General features: G+C 44.2%; 2 protein-coding genes across 2 annotated transcripts; one reads left to right on the plus strand and one right to left on the minus strand.

Moving 5' to 3' along the window:
* The first annotated feature begins 8,713 nt into the window (after window positions 1–8,713).
* On the plus strand, window positions 8,714–11,104 carry LOC120745098 (growth/differentiation factor 6-A-like). The gene is made up of 2 exons (XM_040049748.1): window positions 8,714–8,873; window positions 9,679–11,104. The coding sequence occupies exons 1-2, from the start codon at window positions 8,714–8,716 to the stop codon at window positions 10,698–10,700; spliced, it is 1,182 nt and encodes a 393-aa protein (XP_039905682.1). The 3' UTR covers window positions 10,701–11,104.
* Window positions 11,105–11,597: 493 nt separating this feature from the next.
* Window positions 11,598–15,707, minus strand: ldah (lipid droplet associated hydrolase). The gene is made up of 7 exons (XM_040049712.1): window positions 15,611–15,707; window positions 15,164–15,343; window positions 14,256–14,390; window positions 14,013–14,182; window positions 13,022–13,262; window positions 12,592–12,674; window positions 11,598–12,208 (listed from the first exon to the last, which is right to left on the minus strand). Exons 2-7 carry the CDS (start codon window positions 15,279–15,281, stop codon window positions 11,969–11,971), a joined length of 987 nt encoding a protein of 328 aa, XP_039905646.1. The 5' UTR covers window positions 15,282–15,343; window positions 15,611–15,707; the 3' UTR covers window positions 11,598–11,968.
* Between the last annotated feature and the right edge of the window lie 461 nt (window positions 15,708–16,168).

The raw sequence follows: 16,168 nt of genomic DNA on the forward strand, positions 1-16,168 counted from the left end.
TCTTGTTTTTTGTTAAATGTTAAATCTAAATATTATATTTAAATCTAAATCTAAATGTTAAATCCAAATGTTAAATGTTAAATCTAAATATTATATTTAAATCTAAATCTAAATGTTAAATCCAAATGTTAAATGTTAAATCTAAATATTATATTTAAATCTAAATCTAAATGTTAAATCCAAATGTTAAATGTTAAATCTAAATATTATATTTAAATCTAAATCTAAATGTTAAATCTAAATGCTAAATGTTAAATCTAAATGTTTAGGCTAACATGCAAATTTATTGCACGGATCAGCGGAAATACCAAAATAAAAGCTTTCCCGAAACCTCGTGGGCCAAAGTGTGCCGGTAGTGGTCAGACCGTTCTCAACTCCCAAGACGTAATAATTTTTGCTAGGTGACAAATTGTCAACCTTTTATGCTTTCGGGTACCCAACACGTTCCTAATGAGCATCGAAAAGGGACATGAGCACCGGATCAATCTACAGAGTTCAGATTTTCACAAATGTGGAAACTATTTACGTCATTTACTTCAACGTTGTGAATAAGTTATGGTGACCGTGGTGTTGGAATGCATCTGTAACCGGAAGGTCGCCGTTCGATCCCCTCTCGCTGTCGTGTGTCCCGGCAAACACTTTACCTACTGCCTATGTGTGGCCAGAGGGGCCGTGCCGATTGCAGCCCGCTCTGTCAAACTCCCCAGGGCAGCTGTGGCTACAACGTAGCTTGCCTCACCGGTGAATGGGATGAATGAATAGTGTAGTAAGCGCTTTGGGTGTTGAAAGTCGCATATAATCCATCCATTATTATTTTATTTAGGGATAAGGTTAGTTTTCGTGCTGGAACACATGTCTGGACGTCTATTTGGGCGGGACCCGTGCATTCCACTTGATTTCAGCCGTAAACCGGAACGGACCAGAAAAGCGCGTCCCCCGGCGATTTAGCTGAAACATCGAGAATATCCGTTTTGTCGGCCCTCCAAATGTTCAGCAGTAGTGCACTCTTAGCAGCTGCAGTTTCCACTTCACAATCGCTGCAGCACATATCCAGCAAAATCGCTGGACATGCTCGTAGGCAAGAAGTGAAGCAACACATGGCGAGGAGAAGTGAGGAGGAGAACAGACACAATTTTGCACCGGAGGTTTTCGGGAAGCTTTTATTTTGGTATTTCCGTTGATCCGTACAATAAATTTGCATATTAGCCTAAACATTTAGGTTTAACATTTAACATTTAGCATTTAGATTTAACATTTAGATTTAACATTTAAAACTTAGATTTAACATTTAACATTTAGATTTAACTTTTAACATTTAGATTTAACTTTTAACATTTAGATTTAAATATAATATTTAGATTTAATATTTAACATTTAGATTTAATATTTAACATTTGATGAAAAGTTACAAATATTTTACTAAATGTTTTAAAAAATTACTCGAAAAAGCATGTTTCACTTTACAAACGGCGCCCCATATATCACAGCTGACTGTCTTCAAATCCAACAAAAGTGGTATCAAACGTTTGTGCTACGTTTGTGCTGGTTTGTGGTGCAAAAATTTTCGTTTGTGCTACTATCAATTTAAAGATATTAATAAAAATTTCTAGAGGTCATCAGAGGTCAACCAGCCCCCCCACATTAATTAAATCAAACAAAATGGGTGTCAATCAACTGTGCTACGTTTGTGCTGGTTTGTGCTGCTAAAATTTTTCGTTTGTGCTGCTTCTGTTTTAAAGATATTAATGAAAAGGTAAAGGTCAAAAGGTCAACCAGCCACCCCACATTACCCAAATCAAACAAAATTGGTGTCAATCAGTTGTGCTATGTTTGTGCTGGTTTGTGCTGCTAAAATTTTCGTTTGTGCTGCTATCATATTAAAGATATTAATAAAAATTTTTAGAGGTCATCAGAGGTCAACCAGCCACCCCATATTAATGGAATCAAACAAAATTGATGTCAAACGTTTGTGCTACGTTTGTGCTGGTTTGTGCTGCAAAGATTTTCGTTTGTGCTGCTATCATATTAAAGATATTAACAAAGATTTCTAGAGGTCAACAGAGGTCAACCAGCCACCCCATATTAATGGAATCAAACAAAACTGATGTCAAACGTTTGTGCTGGTTTGTGCTGCAAACATTTTTGTTTGCGCTGCTAACATTTTAAAAATTTTAATAAAATAACGTCTTGATGCGTGCTTAATCATCCAGGTAAGTAAATCCCAAAAGGTTGATTCTGTTCATCTGGACATTTTCAGTTGGAGAAACGTTTCGTCACTCATCCAAGTGACTTCTTCAGTCTCAGCTGACTGCAGGTTTCCCCAACCTTATAAACAGTACATTTGCATAGTGAAGGAAACTAGCGCCACTGAATGAACAATGTGCTGGGGGGTTAGTTCCATGATTGTTAGTATGCAAATTCTTATGACCATTGATCAATGACAACTAATCAAAGCCTACTGATCAATGGCCATGAGTACCATTCACAGAAAGTGGGGAATGGCTACAATCACAGCATTGTAGGATGGCGAAAGATGTATCCTTGGGCCCCCCTTCTTGATTCAGAGATGGTCAGCATCCTGACAGCCCAATGGACGAAGCTGTCTCTCAGTCTGCTGGTTCTGGCCCGGAGGCTCTTCAGTATCCTTCCTGATGGCAGCAAACTGAAGACGCTGTTGAAGGGATGAGTGGAGTCACCTGTAATGGAGAGGACCTTCCAGATGAGGCAGGTGCAGTAGATCTCCTGGGGAGGGAGGCAAGAGAGGTCCCCACAATGCTCTCGGCTGCTCTCACTACCCGTTGTCATTTTTTCCTGCAGAACCCAGTGCAGGAGTCATACCACACAGTGATGCAGCTGGTGAGGATACTCTCAACTGTGCCTCTGTAAAAGGTGCTCATAATGGGGGTTGAATCTCTTGTGCTTCTCAGTTTGCAGAGGAAGTAGAGTCGCTGTTGGTCTTCTCCACATTCAGGGACAGGTTGTTGTTGCTGTACCACTCTGGCAGATGGTTAACTTCACCCCTGTAGTAGATCTCGTCGTGGGTCAGCAGAGTGAAGAGAAGGGGGGCTCAACACACATCCTTGGGGAGCCCCCGTATTCCGTGTTCTTGGGCTGGAGGTGTTGCTGTCGACCCGTACTGTCTGCTGTCTTCCTGTCAAGAAATCTAGCAGCCCGTTATACAGCAAGGTGCTGATCCCCAGCAGATCCAGTTTGTGAATGAGTTGCTGGGGAATGATGGTGTTGAATGCTGAACTGAAGTCTATGAACAGCACTCTGACATATGAGTCTCTAGTGTTCAGATGTGTGAGGGCTGAGTGAGGGGCAGTTGAAATTCCATCATCGGTTGAGCGTTTTGACCGGTATGCGAACTGAAATGGATCCAGGTTGGGGGAAAGCGATAATTTGATTTGATGCATGACTAACCGTTCAAAGCACTTAACTTAATAATGATGGAGGTGAGTTTGACAGGACGGTAGTCCTTAAAGAAGGAGATAGATGACTTCTTGGGTTCAGTAATGATGGTGGAGGGATCTCCACACACTGTCTGGGGATTGTGTCACCATGGTCTGTAGAGTGGGCTTGTAGTCTGTGATGGTTTGTATTCCTTGCCACTGCCTCCAAGTATTTCTGCTGTCGCTGAAGCTTTGCTGTAGCTGATGCCACGTGACAGGTTTGCCCTTGCTGTTCTTAGACTCACCTAATTCCCGGCTCTGAAGGCTTGCATTTTTCAACCTTAGGAGCATTTAAACCTGACCTGTGAGCCATGGTTTCTGATTGGCCCGGACAGTGATAGTCCTGGTCTCTGTGACATCATCGATGCATTTTGGGATGTAGGCAGTGACAGTTTCTGTATATTCCTGAAAGTCTGTGGTGTTGTCGTGTGTGGCAGCCTGTGGTGGAAAAGCAGTGCCTCTGAGGACCCTTCTGGCCACACCTGTACCTGCTTATGAACTGGTTTGGTGACTTTGAGCAGGGGCCTGTGGGAACCCATGGCACACCTAGATTTCTGCCTGTACTGACCCTTATGCAAAATAGGTGGAATTAAGACACAGTTCCAAAAGCAAACACAACTGATCAGTGCTGAGAGTGGTCCTGTTGCTGAGGTTGGGATGATCCTGTAATCTCTTATGAACGACCTCCAACGCTTCTATGACTGTGATGCAAGTGAAGACAGATGTAACATCTCTCTCTCTCACTGTACATGTACTGTTTATAAAATTAGGGAAACATAACCTGCACAAACAAAATAATTTGCAGGACAAATGTTTGACATCAATTTTGTTCGATTTGAAGAAGGTAGGGGGGGCAACTTCACTCACGTGTATTTATAAGGTTGGGGAAACCTGCAGTCAGCTGAGACTGAAGAAGTCACTTGGATGAGTGACGAAACGTTTCTCCAACTGAAAATGTCCAGATGAACAGAATCAACCTTTTGGGATTTACTTACTTGGATGATTAAGCACGCATCAAGACGTTATTTTATTAAAAAATTTAAAATGTTAGCAGCGCAAACAAAAATGTTTGCAGCACAAACTAGCACAAACGTTTGACATCAATTTTGTTTGATTCCATTAATATGGGGTGGCTGGTTGACCTCTGTTGACCTCTAGAAATCTTTGTTAATATCTTTAAAATGATAGCAGCACAAACGAAAATTTTTGCAGCACAAACCAGCACAAACGTAGCACAAACGTTTGACATCAATTTTGTTTGATTCCATTAATATGGGGTGACTGGTTGACCTCTGATGACCTCTAGAATTTTTTATTAATATCTTTAAATTGATAGCAGCACAAACGAAAAATTTTTGCAGCACAAACCAGCACAAACGTAGCACAAACGTTTGACATCAATTTTGTTTGATTTGGGTAATGTGGGGGGGCTGGTTGACCTTTTGACCTTTACATTTTCATTAATATCTTTAAAACAGAAGCAGCACAAACAAAAATTTTAGCAGCACAAACCAGCACAAACGTAGCCAGTGTTGGGATGGTTACTTTTAAAATGTATTCCATTACAGAATACAGAATACATGCCCCAAAATGTATTCTGTAACGTATTCCGTTACGTTACTCAATGACAGTAACGTATTCTGAATACTTTGGATTACTTAATATATTATCATGCTTTTTACAACAACGTGAATGTACTATTGCTGTGTGATTTATTACTATTACTGAAGGTCCGCGACTCCAAACTGTAGTAAAGGGACCTCTGACTAATACGGCGGGGTCCCTGTTGGCTCGTAGCCGAAAAATAGCTTTACTTTGTTGTGTGGGTCAACTTTTCTTGCGAGAGACAGAGAGAGGCGTTGAAAGACTGCTCCAACGGAACTTATTGTTTTCGGAGGAAAACACGAACACGGTGTACAGTCGAGTCTTAATAGCTTACTTACAACTGGGCTCGTCAGGCACTGTTCTTGGCTGAAGTGGTTATTATTATGTTTACATGCTTCCAGCTCCTGTTTTTCCTCGATGACAACTCATACCTTTCCACTCCCCTTTTTCTCCCTCCTCGCGCTCACAGACCCATAACGTGTATGGCAGTCCATTCTCCCTGCAACACGGACTACACTGCCCATGATGCTACATTCTTTAGAGCTATGCTTGTAGCATTCTGCCTGTTAGCTTAGCACAACAACAACAACAACAATGAAAAGGCGCTCTGTCACCCAGGAAACACACAGTCGCAGAGAGAGAGAGCGTCGCCCTGTAACCATGGCAACCGTAACGCTGCCGCCTGGAACAACAGAACGTAGCTGTCAAACAAAACCCAAACAGTCCTGACCCGCGACAAAATGAAACAGGAAAGTACCGCAGTGTAATCCATTTATTTCAACAAAGTAACTGTATTCTGAATACCACCTTTTTAAACGGTAACTGTAACGGAATACAGTTACTCATATTTTGTATTTTAAATACACAACGGCGGTACATGTATTCCGTTACTCCCCAACACTGAACGTAGCACAGTTGATTGACACCCATTTTGTTTGATTTAATTAATGTGGGGGGGGCTGGTTGACCTCTGATGACCTCTAGAAATTTTTATTACTATCTTTAAAATGATAGTAGCACAAACGAAAATTTTTGCACCAGAAACCAGCACAAACGTAGCACAAACGTTTGATACCACTTTTGTTGGATTTGAAGAAGGTGGGGGGGGGCAACTTCACTCACATCTGTATAAAAGATAGACGACATGACAGCTCCCCAAAAATGAAGCCAAAACGTCTCTATCGCCCCCTGGTGTCTGGCTGCAGTATAGGTCATAAACCCCGCCTCCTCCATGGTAGCGGATGGGACTGGGGTCAGACTAAACTAAAAAAAATTTAAAATTTATTCTCCTCAGATAATTTTTTTTCCAAAGATTCTTTCTTTTGTTTTCAATAGTTCTCATCACGCTGATTTATGTTCAAGGGGTTTCCTCTTCCATAAGTTTAATAACTCCTACCGCGGTGATGTTAAATTGGAGTGAAACGTCATCATAAGACCTTTGACCGGCAGCTGCAGTCACGGAGAAACTTGCGTATCTCTGTTCGGGAATAGCAGATAGAGCGTAGGCTCTGAGAGGAGGGCCAGCGTTTACGCTACGAAAACACGACCGAGTGTTTTAACCTGGTAGCCTGAGGTGTTCTTCAGTAAACTGGACTACCCGACTGAAGGACCCGAGGCCCTGCTGTACTTTTTCGGTAAGTTAAACGTGTTTGTAAGCTAATCCGTAACTACCGTCCTTAGCTCGGTCCTGAGACCTAGCTAGCTAAGATGAGAACTCGGCTGTCAGGGTTCGTTTAGCTAATCTGTGCAGGTGAATGAATTTACTAAATAAATCAAGAGAAACGCTCCGGGCTGCTCAGTCACTAATTACTGTTACTGTACTTTTATTACAAGTATTATACTGTAAAAACAACAGGCCGCATCCTGCTGCAGCTCCTGTGCAGAGCTGAATATTATAGATGTGCAAACAACAGTATGTTTTCAGTCTCTTGCCACATCTGTAAAGACAGTAACATTTATTTAAAAGCTTGTACTTCAGTAACTCATTAATCAGGAAGTACGGATTAAAGTACTGTAGTGTACTGTAATACTGAAAAAATTGTAAGAGAAGAACTTCAGATCCTGAGTGTGTGAGGACAGAAGAATCAGCTTTATTTCAATTTTGAGGGATAAAATTTATATTTGAGTTTGATGGTTCTGTTCTCTTTGTGATTACAGGAGCTGCCCTCAGATTCAGACCTCAGCCCCATCGAGTGACAGCAGACAGATCATCCAACATGTTCACATGTTAAATGCAAAATGAACTGATGAAAACAGTACAAAGGTTAACGTACCACATGTGCTGCAGTGAAAGCTGCAGCTGTTTTATGAAAACAGTGCTTATTGCAATCAATTCAATTTTCAAAATTATTATTGTTCATCACAAAAATTATACAAATTCTTATCTTTGAACTAACCAAACCTGGACTTACAAAAGAAAAAAAAATCTTTACTCAATGCAGGATTTGAATCCCATCTTGTGTTAATGTTGCCAAGAACTCCTAATACCTGACAACTTCCCATGCGCCACTCCCAACACTCACATCACTGATGGTGACTGAAACCAGCCCACTGAAGGAACGGTGGGCTGGTTTCAGTCATTATGCAAATGTACTGTTTATAAGATTGGGGAAACCTGCAGTCAGCTGAGACTGAAGAAGTCACCTGGATGAGTGACGAAACGTTTCTCCCACTGAAAACGCTACGTCCAGATGAACAGAATCAACTTTTGGAGATTTAGTTACCTGGATGATTGAGAATGCATCAAGACATTTAATTTAGTTCTGTCTGTTATTGTCCTTATCATCCTGGAGCAATTGTAACCACATCATTTTTTCAGGGATTAATAAAGTATTCTGATTTTGATCCAGGAGCTTTACTGACTTGATACAACGTTTTTATTTTTTTTTATTTTTGAGCAGTACATTCACGTAAAGATATATTTTGTAATGTATTCATGTTTTGTGTTGTATCATGAAAGTTAGAAATAATAATAATAAAATAATAACGATTTAAAATAATAATTTTAAATTGTGAAATTTTTGTAATTACTGTACATATGACGAGTGCAGTGTATTGAAAAGGCAGGGTTAATAAGATACAATGTATAAAAACTACATTCCAAAGTGAGTCTGTGTTGATCAACAAAACCTAGGATTCAAACATTCAGAATGCATTCTTTATAAATTAGGAAAAAGTCTGATGCTCACAGTGAAGGCGTTGGTGGCTCTGCGTGGCTGTAGGTTCGAGTTACACGTAAAACCAAAGGAGGGGTTTTCTTCTGAAATGCTTAGATCCAGCTGAGTGTTAGACAATCAATGCCGGGAGCACTGAAGCTGGTTTTGAGGCATAAAATGGAACTTCTTTTGAAAACATCTTGTAGTCATTTTTCCTTTAATGTGACACATGTCTATTAATCTACAAAGCTGGCAGGGGGCACTGTCTACCTGTACACCTGCATGCAGGTACACAGACGATCTACATGAAGATGATCCTCTGAATGAAAGTCAGAGGGGATTTTTCTCAGTCTCACCCCCACCTGAAGCTCATCATTTAACTTGAGGACAGCACCTCAGATGGACCGACCCGTGTTGTTTCAGCTCTGCTTTGCTTTCTGGGTCGGGATAGAGTGGACCGGAGCGTTGCAGTCCAGTTCGCAGTGGGGCGCGAACGCGAGCATGATGAGGAGAGATCGGTCAGTTAACGGCTCGGTGGTCCTCCACGACTACATGGTGTTTTTATACCAAACACTGTCCAAACCTCAAAGCAGAGACTTTGATGTTTCAGACGGAGCAGGAGCTGCTAACACAGTTACAAGTTTTGTGGACCAAGGACAAGGTTTGACACCAATTTAATTCACTTTCCCTCAAAATCCTGCCTAAAAAACTGAATGTTCTAGTTTTATTACATCTATATTTGGTGTTATTCTGTTTTAAACAACCATATTTCCATTGTTGACACAGATTACTAAATGTATCACTGATTTTTAAAGTTAGTAAAGAATTTAAAGTTAGTAGAAGTGATTATTTATGCGGGTTTTTGCTATGTTGTGACCATCAGAAGGTCTCATCTCCAGGTTTACAGTTTTCATTGCCATTCACTCGCTGGGCTCTCGTCCTCATTTTCGGTTTGACAGCGTTTCAGTAGACAAAGGTGAACGGCTTAGACACGAACTGAGCTGTGGTTTGGGGAAAGCTCTGCTTTGCTTTCTGATTCTACACAAAAACAAGAACGAACAGCTTGTAGAACGGGGGGTGGGGGTGTCGGTCACATATAGATAAGGGCCAGAAGGGGCGTGTTTGGAGGCGTGGTCCCGCTCCTGAAAATTTGATAATTTATCTCAAATTATCTAAATCCTCCCCTAAGTCAGCCTGAAAAACTTTTAATAGATTTGAAATCCATGAATGAATCCACCTACACCAACACATCAGCTTTATCATTTCAGCAGCATTTTAGTGCATTTCTTTCTCAACTTCCTGTTTTTGTTAAACGGGTTTAACAACAGGAATGACATTTGTAAATATCATTCCTGTTTAACATCACCCAGTTCCCTTTATGATGTTTATCACTGACTTTGATGAAGGCCATAAAGACTTAGAGGTGACATCCTATGAAGAGCCAAAGAGCTGTATTGAAGACTGAGGCTTGAGTCCCACATGTGACCAAAGACCAGTGTTGGGTCAAGTTTCAGACCTGCACATAAAGTTACATGCTGCGTGTTCTACCTTTACTTTCCTCCTATCCACAGATCCTCCATCATGGGAGAGCGGCCAGCGTTACGTCTTCGACTTATCCAGCCTGGCCAGGATGGAAGAGCTGGTGGAGGCCGAGCTGAGAATCCTCAGGAAGCCTCCGGCAGACCTTCGACCCACCCTAACAAGCGGAGGAAACCTTTACGACATCCGCCTGTACTCCTGCTCTTCGGAGAGACAGCTGCTGGACTCCAGAACTGTCGAGGTTTTGGGTGGTGGTCTTCCCAGGTGGGAGGTGTTTGACGTGTGGTCTGGCATGAAGGCCCATCTGAGGAATCCTTTGGAGCCACAGCAGGCCTGCTTCCATCTCCTGGCCTTCTCTGAACTGACCAACAAGATGGCTGACCCGCTGGTCCTGGGACTGGGTCGCACCCCTTGCCCAACCCAGGAGAAAGCTTTGCTGGTGGCTTTCTGGCATACCAACACTGCCGACAGTCTTTTCGGAGAGGTAACGCACAGGATGAAGAGCGAGGGCGGAGGATTTAGCCTCCCGAAGCCTCCGAAACTTATTCCAAAACACGTAAAGAAGAACCGCCGGCATCGACAGAGAGCTCTGTCCAAACGGTCCTTCGGTGGGGCAGCGAGAGGAGGCAGGAGGAGCCGCTGCAGCCGGAAACCGCTGCACGTGAACTTCAGAGACCTGGGCTGGGACGACTGGATCATCGCCCCTTTGGACTATGAGGCACGCCGCTGCGACGGCGTGTGCGACTTCCCGCTGCGCGCCCACCTGGAGCCCACCAACCACGCTGTGATCCAGACCCTGATGAACTCCATGGACCCTGATCTCAGCCCACCCAGCTGCTGCGTCCCCTCCAGTCTCAGCCCCATCAGCATCCTCTACATGGACTCAGCCGGCAGCGTGGTCTACAAGCAGTATGAGAACATGGTGGTGGAGAGCTGTGGGTGCCGGTAGCACACGCACAAACACAGGCCTCAGCTCGTGTACTGGTCTAAGATTAGAGCAACACCTGCAATGTTTGTGTGTTTGCTCTGGTCTTTGTGGCCAATCACGGCAGAACAAGCTGAAAATACGCCTCTGATAGATGACGATGCTTCGCCATCTGAAGTCATGTTAACAAGTTATTTCTGCTCCATTTGCATATTTGTAACTCTCACTTCCTGCATTCAGATTTTTCTCAGCATGAACCAAGAAGCAAAGCTTTAGTCTCACAGATGCCCGTCACCTCATTACATCTGACACCACATCTGGAATATTAGTTTGTGTTTATTGTTAGTTTACTGAACTCAGCACCAGCCATTCAGTCTATAACCATGAACCTGCCCTCACACAGCCACTTTTTACTGACTGAGAAATTAATAAATGGTTTTGATGCAACTGCTTCAGTTTGTGTTTTTATTCGTAACGACCGGTGTTCAGTTCCAGCTGCATTAACATCACGTGATCTTCACCGTGAAGGACGTGCAGCCACAGCTATCTGCACGGTGATGAGCGCACGCCTTCATGTGCTCACTCTGGAACGACCTGTCAGGATTCGTGCAGCGAGACTCGGTGAGAGTTTCATCTTCATCATCAGCTCTGAACACTTTTCCACTGGCTGCACGCACACCTGTAAAGTGGCCCGGTAGATACTGGTGCTCGGGAACTTTTCCAAGATTTTTAAGCTGGGAGGTATCGAGGACCCGTCGAGGTCGACCAGCGAGGAAATCGGAAAGATAGAAAAGAGAAATAAAATCTGCTCCGAGAACACAGAGCGAGGCTTTCACTGCTTCATGCTGCGACACACTTACAGGAGCCTGAAGTGGGATTAACTTTATCTTCAGACCTAACCTGAAGCAGTAACACGGCCTGTTGTAATCTGTGTGTTTAATAAATTACGTTTTCATTTATTCCCACAATTATAAACAACAGTTAATATTACAGCAGTTATTTCACATGCATTAAAAATACTGTTCCTCACATCTGCGGCTTCATCTGGACTTCTTTGAAATTTCACTGTAAATTTTCTAAACTTTAATAAATGTTTGGTCTCTATGATGAGCGCCCTCATTCCATCGTTGTACATTTTTATGTGATTAGCCAGGATATAAGAGTTGGAAGCATGTGGCCCCTGAAGGCTGATGCTGTGTTTAGTGTTTTCACTGAGCAAAAACTTGTACAGCTTCCACGCCTGCACATCTTATTACACAAAGACAACGTGAACCTCTGGTTCGGCTCTGTGGTTACAAACGTCCAACTGAGGCACCGAATGAAGTGTTTTGGTAACCGGGAACTCGGCTCCGTAAATCTTCACGGATCCATTCAAACACCATTTCGGCGACTTCTCGTCCGGCGTCCAGTACGAAGGCGTGACGGAAGCCGTTTTCACACAGCTTGAAGTCGCCGAGTGGAAAGTCCCGCTTGATGTCGTGATAATAGTGCACCGGGCACCAGTGGTCGGTCGCTCCGTAATAAAATATCAGCTGAAAGCACAGACAGACAGACAGAGAGAAAAGGGGAAACGTGGTTTTAGAGGGCGTGATCAAAACAGCGCTCCATGAGCTGATCGCCAGCCTGCAGCCAGCGGAGGGCCGATCGGCTCAGTGCGACCAGGGGAACAACAGGTTTTGACCTTTGACCCTCAGAGTCAGACTGCCGACGCCGAGCTCTGCCATAACATCTGACAGGAGCGCTGGGAGCGGCGTCAGGTCATGAGGTCGGTAAAGTGTCCAAAGTGTACAGAACAGAGCAGTAAGTGAAGCGTGAGCAATCAGAAGTGCTGTCTTTAATAAAAAGGCGACAGCACCTGCACGGGTATCTGGCTTTCATTTTCATTCGCTCCTCTTGTAGGCGGGGCTTTTCTTACCTTGTCGAGATGTTTCCCGATAGTCGTGTCGTCTCTTTTTAGAACTTTCCTCATTTCCTGCCCGCCCAGGTACATGGCATTGGCTGCACGTGGAAACAAACCACAGAGGTTAAAGCTGGTCCGGCTCTCGCTGCAAACTCAACATTTCAAACCTCGGCTGTTAAATCTGAACCGCTGCCAGCCTGCTGGGGGAATTCCCATCATGCACTGAGCTCTTTCACTCCCTGTATATTAATATGCAGCCACTGCATGTTGTAAATGTAACCCCCCCCCCACCTTTCTGCAGGCACCTCTGGTGCTGACAGGGTTTCTCTCCATAATTCTGTCTCTGTGTTATCACATAAAAGCTTCTTATCAAAGACAAATGTCTGCAGTCTGAAAAGCATCTGCCCTCGCTGCATATCTCACAGAAGAACGAAGCATAGCCGACCTGCAGAGTCTCCACTGAGCAGACCCAGGGTGGGCTGCACCACAGTGAGGTCCAGAGAGCGGATTCCCCCCAGCATCAGTCTGATGAGGCCGACTTTGAGCCTGTCGGGCAGCAGCGAGAGCAGGAAGAGGGGCAGGTAGACCACGTAACGCATGTGACACAGCATGGGGGTCATGACCTTCCCCTGAGGGCTCTGAGCCATGCGCTCGATGGTGGGAAACAGCAGCAGCGCCTTCAGGACCTGCATTAAAAACAGAGAGGAGACAGAAGGTTTCAGACAGACAACAGAAAGCTCCGAGACGGGAAGCTGCAAACTGCGGAAACTCCCGGATTAGAGGCAGGGGGATTTTCATGTCATTTAATCCGTTTCCTGAAAAAGTGATGGGAGGGAAGTGAAGGGAGGGCTCAGTGCCCTCAGCCAGGATCTCGCCGGGCGCCATCTGAGCTGGTCATGCGCTCCAAAGACAGAGTTTGTGATTCCAACAAACCCCCACAGAGCGCTCCGCGGTGTAGCAGGTACGCATTCACCTAACAAAGGCTAACAAACCGTTTGATCCCAGGAGGAGAGAAAAGAAGGGCGTGCCAAATCAAACATGTGGCACTCCCGCTGTGAACGACAGCAGCAGGCGAAGGATGAAATAAGCGACAATAAAAACATAAAGAGTCTCCGTTTCTGAACGACAGAAACCTCAGAGCGGCCGTCGTATTCCGGGATTAAACGATCCCAATAAGTAAAAACTCATTTGGCTTGTTTTTAGTTTCGTTCTCACACAGAGCCTCCGTCCTGCTGATCATGTGATCAGGCTGAGACGACCACACTTCGCACGGTCATGTCTGAGCTCTGGAGCCTTCCCTACGTCCACCGTCCACTGTCCCTGCATGCTTCACTGTTTGGGTGGAGGCGTGTTGGTGCGTGCTGTAGGCTGTGTGTTTTTGTGGATCGAGGCTGATTTGTGGTTTCTCCTCAGACCGGAGAACTGCGATGACTCACCTTCCTCTCAGGATTTCTCTTCATCATCTCCAGAATGATGTAGCAGCCGATGGAGTGACCGATCAGGACCAGGCTGGTTTCTCTGGGAACGTGATTCCTGAGGAAAGCCAGCTTATGTTCGACCTGCCCGTCCAGACCGAACACGTCGTCCTCCGCCGCCGAGGCGCCGTCTGCAATAGGAATAGAGATGTCAGAACACCCGAACAAGCTGCTCCTCTCTCCTGTGAACAGAGCCGTGCGTACCTTCGATCATGTCCATGGAGGCCGGAGGAGCGCAGTGGCCGGCGTGGCTTACGGCCCACACCGGGTGCTGGTAGCCACACCTGCTGTGGAGCGTCTGCATGAAGGTCCTGTAGAAGCCCACCACACCTGGGTTACCTGTGACAGACAGCACGAGGTCAGCGAGGCCTGTGGTAACCACGGTAACCGCAAACCTGATCCAGAGCACGTCACAGTCCAAATCAGAGGACTGCCCTGTACTACAGTAATACTGCAGCTATACTACAGTAAAACTGCATCTGTACTACAGTATTACTGCATCTGTACTACAGTAATACTGCAGCTATACTACAGTATTACTGCATCTGTACTACAGTATTACTGCAGCTGTACTACAGTAAAACTGCATCTGTACTACAGTATTACTGCATCTGTACTACAGTAATACTGCAGTGTACTACAGTAACACTGCACTGTACTACAAGATTACAGCATCTGTACTACAGTATTACTGCAGCTGTACTACAGCAATACAGCAGCTGTACTACAATAAAACTGCACTGTACTACAGCAATACTGCAGCTGTACTACAGTAATACTGCAGCTATACTACAGTAATACTGCAGTGTACTACAGTAAAACTGCACTGTACTACAGCAATACTGCATCTGTACTACAATAATACAGCATCTGTACTACAGTATTACTGCAGCTGTACTACAGCAATACAGCAGCTGTACTACAATAAAACTGCACTGTACTACAGCAATACTGCAGTTGTACTACAGTAATACTGCATCTGTACTACAGTAATACTGCAGCTGTACTATAGTAAAACTGCACTGTACTACAGCAAACCCCTGAGCACAGCTTCCTCCGGAAGTATGAAACACAACAGGTGCTGCTGAGCTGTGGATGTGGGCGGGGCTCACCTGGGATGATGAGGAAGAGCACCTTGTGTGCAGAGGTTAGGGGGCAGGATCCAAACCTGAGCAGCTCCGTGGCGGCTCCGCAGCAGTAGAAGAAGTCTGTGTGTGGTGGGTCCATCATCAGCCCCGAGGACAGACACGCAGGTGTATCACAGGTGTATCAGCAGGTCCAAAGGTTCCAGTCTGATCAAAGGTTCAGACTGAGCTTCACATTCACAGCTGCAGGTGTTCACGCTGCAGGTTTCAGCTGGTCACGTGTCCCACTAACAGCTGATCTGAGAATAAGCTTTAACTAACCTGAAAACCCAATAACTAACTAACTAACTAACTAACTAACTATCTAACTAACCAACCACCGTTAACCGCTAACAGACTGCAGACTAAACCGTTCACAGGCTGACGTCACACCGGAAGCTGATAGTATGACACGCTGTAAATAAAACTGTTTACCTGTCAGAACAATTACGAATAAGTACTACGATATCCTCTCCATGCAGGTGCTGCTCGCTTTCAACCGCTTCCTGCTTCGCACTGCTGCACGCTGATTGGCCAGCTGCAACGCAGCTTCTTCTTTTTATTGGCCGGTTCAGTTTCCAGCTCATTACCGCCCCCACGGACCCGGAGTGTAACTACACCCGCTGTTTACTTTAACGTACCAAATGACAATTATTATTTTATTTTGTTCATTGTTATCCGTTATTTTTATTTTCCTCAGTTTATTATGTAACGAGATTTACCTTTTTGTTTGTCATACTGTGTATTTCAGTTTTTATAAGTCATATTTATCGTCTTGGCTTCTGTAACATATTTATATTCATCCCAGACTTTCAGATGAACACGAAGATAAATATCTCATCTTTAAATTCACATTAAATTGCATAAATGATAGAAATGACTGGCATTAATTTCAAATAAATACAACATGCATGTGCTGAAGTGAATTCGTCCTTTTTTTATGATAATAATAAGAAAAATGAACTTTGCAATTTTCCTCTCTGCCATTCATTT

Source organism: Simochromis diagramma, unplaced genomic scaffold (genome assembly GCF_900408965.1).
Source record: "Simochromis diagramma unplaced genomic scaffold, fSimDia1.1 OVJJ01000456.1, whole genome shotgun sequence".
NCBI lineage: Eukaryota > Metazoa > Chordata > Actinopteri > Cichliformes > Cichlidae > Simochromis > Simochromis diagramma.